The sequence below is a fragment of the Lipotes vexillifer genome, unplaced genomic scaffold (genome assembly GCF_000442215.2).
Source record: "Lipotes vexillifer unplaced genomic scaffold, Lipotes_vexillifer_v1.1 scaffold182, whole genome shotgun sequence".
Classification (NCBI taxonomy): Eukaryota; Metazoa; Chordata; class Mammalia; order Artiodactyla; family Lipotidae; genus Lipotes; species Lipotes vexillifer.
The window spans coordinates 7,526,789-7,533,675 of record NW_006798798.1 but is presented as its reverse complement, the minus strand read 5'-3'; the positions used below and the strand labels follow the sequence as shown (position 1 = coordinate 7,533,675).

Genomic DNA, 6,887 nt, shown 5'->3' with positions numbered 1-6,887 from the left:
TGCCCTATGCATCTTTTCCATGCATCTGCTCCTAAATTGTATCCATTATAATAAATTGGTAAACATAAGTGAAGGGTTTTCCTAAGTTCTGTGAGCCATCCTAGCAAAGTATAGAACCTTAGGAGGGGATTGTAGGAGCCCCCAATTTATAGCTGGTGGGTCAGAAGTACAGTGGCCTGGGATTTGCGATTGGCTTCTGCAGTCAGGAGCAGTCCTGTGGGCCTGAGCCTTTAAGCATGGGAGCGAAGCATCTCACTTAGCATGTGGGCCCTGGGGAAGCGCTGCTCTCCAGGGCTCCCTGGGTATTCCCCTATCCTAGAGATGTAAGATGCCCATGGAAACTGGCACCCTCTGGGGTCCTGTTCAGCATCATGGGGATTAAGGAAAAGTCTGGCCTGAATTCCCTCTGCTCTATCTGGATTCCACTGGATTTGTTAAGAGGGCTGAGATTTTCCCAAACTTCCCTCAAAGAGGGGAAATAAAGGTAGTTCCAAGGTGCTCATTTTGTGGGCTCTGAGGCAAGCTTGTTCTCATGGCTTTGTTTTCCTTCTCCAGCCCTGCTCTCCTCTTAGGACTCTGCACATCTCCAGGAGAGGAACCAGAAAGTTGATCAGTTCTGACAGTTCTCAAAACCATGCCTCACGTGAGTTTCTGTTTCTTCTTTCCTCCCTGAAGTGCAATCATTTTGTTGGGTTATATGAACACCAGATATATTTATTCCCATATTTTCTGCCTTGCTTAGTCCTGTAAAGGAACTGCTCCCAAATTTCTCCCATTCCAGTGAGTGATCGTAGCAAAGAGCTTCATTCTTCTCTAAATGTTTTTCCCTACCCCAGATGGTATTCTGCCAGGAGCCCTGAGGAAGCAGAAATATCTCCCCTTAAGAGTAGTATTAGCACAGTGGTTTAGTGAGGCAGTTAAATGAGACACATGACAGACTTTGATCTCTACAAACCTAGGTTTTCCACTTGGAAGTGACAGCATTTCTGCTGGTTGTTCCCAATCTCAGTGTGTTGTGAGATTTTTTGTGAGGCCTTTGAAATTGGTTGGGGAACTGAGTCCTGAGAAGAAAGAGATCTTGCCTCTTGTACAGTTTCATGTTGCTGCTGTAACAAATTACTACAAACTTAGTGACTGAAATACAAACTTACTGTCATACTTCTGGAGGTTGGAATCTGAAATCAGTCTTATAGGGCTAAAATCAAGGTGTTGGTAGGTCTGTGTTCCTTCTGGAGGCTCCAGAGGAAAATCTATTTTCTTGCATTTCCAGCTGCTAGAGGCTGCTCACATTCCTTGGCTCAAGGGTCCCCTCCATTTTCAGAGCCAGCAATCACATCATTCTGATCTCTGCTTTCATTATCACATCTCCTTTGACTCTTCTGCCTCCCTCTATCACTTAAAATACCCTTGTGATCCCATTGAGCCCAACCAGAAAATCCAGGATAATCTCCCCAAGATTCTTAATTTAATCACATCTACAAAGTTCCATTTGCCATGTAAGGTAACATACTCACAGGTTCCAGGGGTTAAGATATGGACATCTTTGCGGGGTCATTAGTCTACCTACCACATCCCTCTTGCCAAGAAACCAATTAGAGGCAAGGCTTACCTTGGAGTTGGCCAGAATGTGTCAGAGTGGTGCCTGTGTGCACCTAGACTGGCATCCATCAGCCTACTGTAGCCTAGGAACACAGAAAGTAGGAGCAAATAAAATCTGCCAGATGTATAATCTTTTGAGAATTTTAGATTTCTAGAGCTAAAGACATTAAAGAATTTGTTTTAAATACTCCCAAATAAGCAGATCATTACATCCATAAAATGAAAATACTGTATGTCCATTATATTTGGTGACATAATATAGTGACTTAATGAACTTGAATCTTCAAAAAGATTCTAAGTTATATCCAAATTCTATGTTCCAGTCCAGAGAGTTGTTAAAAAATTGTTTGGAAAGATTTCATCAATTTCTTTTATCCTTTTCTTTAAAGAGAGAAGATAATTTCAGAAAGAACCCATTAGTTGAGAATTTATTTATTATTTATTGAGAATTAGAAAGCTTAAAGTGCTGTGTGATTGCATACAATATTTCATTTAATTGGGAAACTGCAATCCTCTGGCCTTTTGTATTCCCAGATCTTTCTGGATAATGGAATTGTCCTAGTATACATAGGAAGTTTTGTCGGTGGCAACAGCAGTGATCAAGGATCATGTTGACACTACAGTTCAGGCACCCAATTTCCTTCAGTGTTACAGGTGTTCGGCCATGGCATATTGTTTATTATATCACCCCCTTCCTTCAATGCCCTCCTCCTTCCTATCTCATTTCACCTCAAAATCATCATCATATTTTCACAAATAATAAATGGATTTGTTGTTTCAGTGGTTGGTAACTTTCAGGGATGTGGCCATCAACTTCTCTCAGGAGGAATGGGAATACCTTGACCCCATTCAGCGGGATTTGTACAGGGAGGTCATGGTGGAGAACTACAGCCACCTGATCTCACTGGGTAAGATCATTTTACACAGTTTTCAGAATTTGTCTCCCATACTTTCTGCCTCCTTGATTGTGAATTTCTGATTTCTATTCCCTAAGGAAAAGTTTGAGTTTTTTAAAAGTAGAAGTAGACAGCCCCACTGTGTACCTTTTTATTTCTCACCCTTCGGACCTTCACATCTTCCTCCATCACTTCCTGTCAGTTTCTCTTCTTTGATGACCAATGGACTGGATTTGAATCTGGGACTCTTCATCCCATGACCATGTCCCATTTCTTTTCTTTTAAGCTGGATGTTCGATCCCTAAGCCAGACGTGTTTTCCTTATTGGAGCGAGGGAAGGAGCCCTGGATGGTGGTGAGAGCCATGACAAGATGGAGCTCAGGTGAATAAGAGCTGGCCACACAGGATCAGCTATTGCTGATAATAATACAGCTGCTTTATGAAGTGACAACACTTTGCGATGTTTGTGTGAAGCTCCCTTCAAAGGCCTGTGGAAAGAAGACCTGAGACCTAGGGAGAGCAGGAAGGTGATATCGACATGAGTTCCCAAAGGAACTTCCTTTCCAACTCCCATTTACTGCTCTTCCTCCTACATTCACCCCACCCTTTTAAAAAAAATTGTTATTTATTTATTTATCACTTTTGGCTGCGTTGGGTGTTTGTTGCTGCATGCGGGCTTTCTCTAGTTGCGGTTAGCGGGGGCTACTCTTCATTGCAGTGTGCGGGCTTCTCATTGCAGTGGCTTCTCTTGTTGCAGAGCACGTGCTCTAGGCGCCCAGGCTTCTGTAGTTGTGGCGCCCTGGCTTAGTTGCTCTGCAGCATGTGGGATCTTCCCAGACCAGGGCTCGAACCCGTGTCCCCTGCATTGGCAGGCAGATTCTTAACCACTGTGCCACCAGGGATGTCCCCTGCTTTTGCTTTAATGAGGAAACTACCTTTGGTTTCTTCCAAGACAATCCTTTTTTCTATTTCTTGATTGAGTTTTTTCCCAGTTGTTCTTTTTTATTTAGCTAGGTATCTCCAACCAGCAAACATTTGTTGAGAGCTTATTGTGTTCTCAGATTAGGATGGACAGGGATCTCTCAGAGGAGGTAACGTTTGAACTGAGACCGGAAAGAAATTAGCTGTGTAAAAATAAGGCAAGTGTGTGTTCAGGCAGAGAGAACAGAAGTGCAAAGGCCCTGAGGAGAGGCTGAGCTTCCTTTATTTGAGGATCAGCAAGAAGGTCAGTGTGGCTAGAACAGAGTGAGTGAAAGTGGAAATTAGAGATGAGGTCAGAGAAATAGGCAGAAATCAGATCATATGAGGCCTTGTAGGCCATTTCAAGGAGTGAGGTTTTATCCTAGGTATGATAGGGAGCACTTGGAGACTTGTGCAGATGAGTAGGGGATTATTGTTTAAAGATCACTCACCAGGCAGTGTGGAAGGCCCATTTGAGGAGCTCTCAAAGGTACAAACAGAGTTTTTAAATGCTTTAGAAGTTTTAAATAACAGTATTATAACAGTGAGGAAAAAGAAGTATGATATAATAATGAGGAAAAAGAAGTTTGATTCACGTTTGTATATGTAACTACATAAAAGTGCAGGGAAAAAACCTGGAAGTAAATACAGCAAAATGTTAGTTATGAGGGTGGGAGTAAAGGGGAATAAAAAGTATAGACAGGAAGTACAGACAACTCTTTTGAGAAGTTTTGCCAGGAAGGAGTACAGTAAATGGATAGGAGCTGCAAAGTGAACCAAAGAATCAAAGCAGAGTTTGTTTTGTTTTGATTTCAAAGGACAGTCTTTAAGATGGAGATAAATAATAGAGAGATGGTATAAGAGTAAATGAAATATGTGTGGTAGTGGTCAAAAGGATGATTGCTCGAAACTGAACTTTTAGAGGTGTTGTGATTATTGGTAACAACAAGGTCTATTATATCTACTGTGGGAGAGGGTAGGTGGAAAGAAGTGAAGGAAAACAGTGTTTCAGGGGAAGCAGTGTGCTCAAGGTTTCAATCAGAGCAAGAAGGTGAAGAGAATAATCAGAAGGGAGGCTGAGGTTAGAGTACTTCTGGAAAGTACACTATGAGTTCCAGAAGGTCTGTTCATTAGCATGCAGTAGAACATTGGGTCATAAAAGAGGATGTCCAGACCTGGATTGGGATGAGAGTCCCAGTGATGACCAAGGACCCAGGAAGCCAGAGCTTTTCAGAGGTAATTGGATACCCAGAGATGTCAAGCATTACAGGATTGGTCCTGAGTGGTCTCTTTGGGGAAGGTGGGTGCTTATTTCTGTTCTTGAGATATTCAAAGAAGACCCTTGTAGTTGGAGCCTAGTAAGGGAGAGGTACCAGGTGTGAGTTTGGAGAAGCTGGCAGAAGCCAGGCCAGGCAGCACCTTCTAGGGGTTATGAAATGACCTAGGTAGGCTGTGAGCAGCATTTGTTTTTGGTTGGTTTGTTTTTTAACATCTTTATTGAATGTGAGCAGCATTTGTTTTTATTTTTTGGTTTGGTTTTGTTTCATAAATAAAATAACACAGAAGAGAAAATAAAATAAAATATAAGAATGCATCACATGTAAAAAAGAAAATTTCATGACCTATTTGTCTTGTTTATGTTTGTGCATGTGTACTCACAATATAACATGCATAATAATATAACATGCATTTCTTATTGTGAGGTTGCAGTCAAAAGCAGTTTGAAAGATGCTACTAACAAGTTTGAATTTTATCCCAAAAGCATTTGCAAGCTTATGAAGAATCTTATATAGGACAGTGACATAATGTGATTTACACATTTAATATTATTACTCTGACTGCCAGATGGAGATTAGAAGGAAGGGTCTCATGATGTTTCTGAGTAGGTTATTGTCGTGGCTCAAATGAGAGTTGCTTTGGGCGTCCTCAGAGTGTTGGCAGTGGAGTTGGGGATAATGAAACAGATTCAAGAGCTATTTAGGAGACAGACTCAGTAGGACTCGAGGGGGTAAGAGTCAAAGGGGCCTTTCAATATGCCTTCTGCTTTTCAGACTCCATTTTGTTGTCTTCAGTTATCATCCCTTTTGCAGTTTTCCCAGTTATTTTTGCATTGATTTAATGACAATAAAAAGAACTATTTATTTGAGTACATTTCATACATATTCCTCATCCTCAGCATGGTTTTAAGACTTGGGCATTCTTATCTTTACTTTCTTTATCACACTAAGTTGCCATTTAGCACCTTACCCTATGTGGTCTCAGTGCTTCCCACCCCAGAATCATTAGATTTATATTTCTTCCCATTTTTATTATCGTGTTACTATAACGTGGAGACCAGTTTGGAATCTAAACTGGATTTATCTGGTCCCTTACACTGTTCCATTAATCACCATATTCCAGCCAGATACTCTCATCCCAGTACATTTTGCTGACGAGTTGGTGTTAAATTGAGCTGTGTGTGGGGTTTTGTTTACAGTTTGCAGTTTCATTGTACTTTACAGTTTTTAGTTTCATTGTACTTTACAGTTTACAGTTTCGTTGTATTTTACAGTTTACAGTTTCATTATACTTTACAGTTTACAGTTTCTTTGTACTTTTTAGCAAAAGCACATTTTCCTCAGATTTCTGACTCTTATTTCTAAAAGACCGTTTGAACTTGAATTTACTGATACATATGTTTATTTTCTTTCCCACTACCATCCTCTATTACACTCTACAGCCTATATGCAGTGTTGCCAGAGTGTGCCTGGGGCTCCAGTCACAGTGGATAGTGTTCTTCTACATTTTAAAATTACACCCATCTCCCAACTTTGTTCAGAATAACATAACATTTTCTTCAGTGTATAAAGTTGTCACTATCTCTACAACATTATAGAACCTTATGCTTTTCTGGAAAATATGAGAACATTTGGCCTTGAGTAGAAGGTACTGGAAAGAAAGACCCGAAAAAATACATGAAGGGAAAAAGAAAACACTGTGTTTGCTTTCTGTGTTCTGGGGAATAGCTATAAAGAGGAATATTTTTCCTACACTTGTGAAGCTTGAGGAATAGAAGGATCAACATAAAGAAAGAAAATGTAATTCTAGAATTGCAAAGATTGAAACAAGAATGAAGAAGAAGGTGCAGATATAGAGAATTAAGACATGGCATGGGGCTTCCCTGGTGGCGCAGTGGTTGAGAATCTGCCTGCCAATGCAGGGGACACGGGTTCGAGCCCTGGTCTGGGAGGATCCCACATGCCGCGGAGCAGCTGGGCCCGTGCGCCACAACTACTGAGCCTGCGCGTCTGGAGCTTGTGCTCCACAACAAGAGAGGCGGCGACAGTGAGAGGCCCGCGCACCGCGATGAAGAGTGGCCCCCGCTTGCCACAACTAGAGAAAGCCCTCGCACAGAAACGAAGACCCAACACAGCCAAAAATAAATAAATAAAT

The 6,887-nt window shown here is 41.4% G+C and overlaps 1 protein-coding gene across 1 annotated transcript in view; it reads left to right on the top strand.

Moving 5' to 3' along the window:
* Positions 1–551: 551 nt before the first annotated feature.
* The window catches only part of ZNF571 (zinc finger protein 571), an 8,926-nt gene continuing 2,590 nt past the window's right edge, over positions 552–6,887 (top strand). Inside the window, exons 1-2 of the mRNA XM_007471037.1 lie at positions 552–643; positions 2,381–2,507. Coding sequence (XP_007471099.1) covers positions 635–643; positions 2,381–2,507 — 136 coding nt within the window. The 5' untranslated portion in view covers positions 552–634. The remainder of the gene's footprint in view (positions 644–2,380; positions 2,508–6,887) is intronic.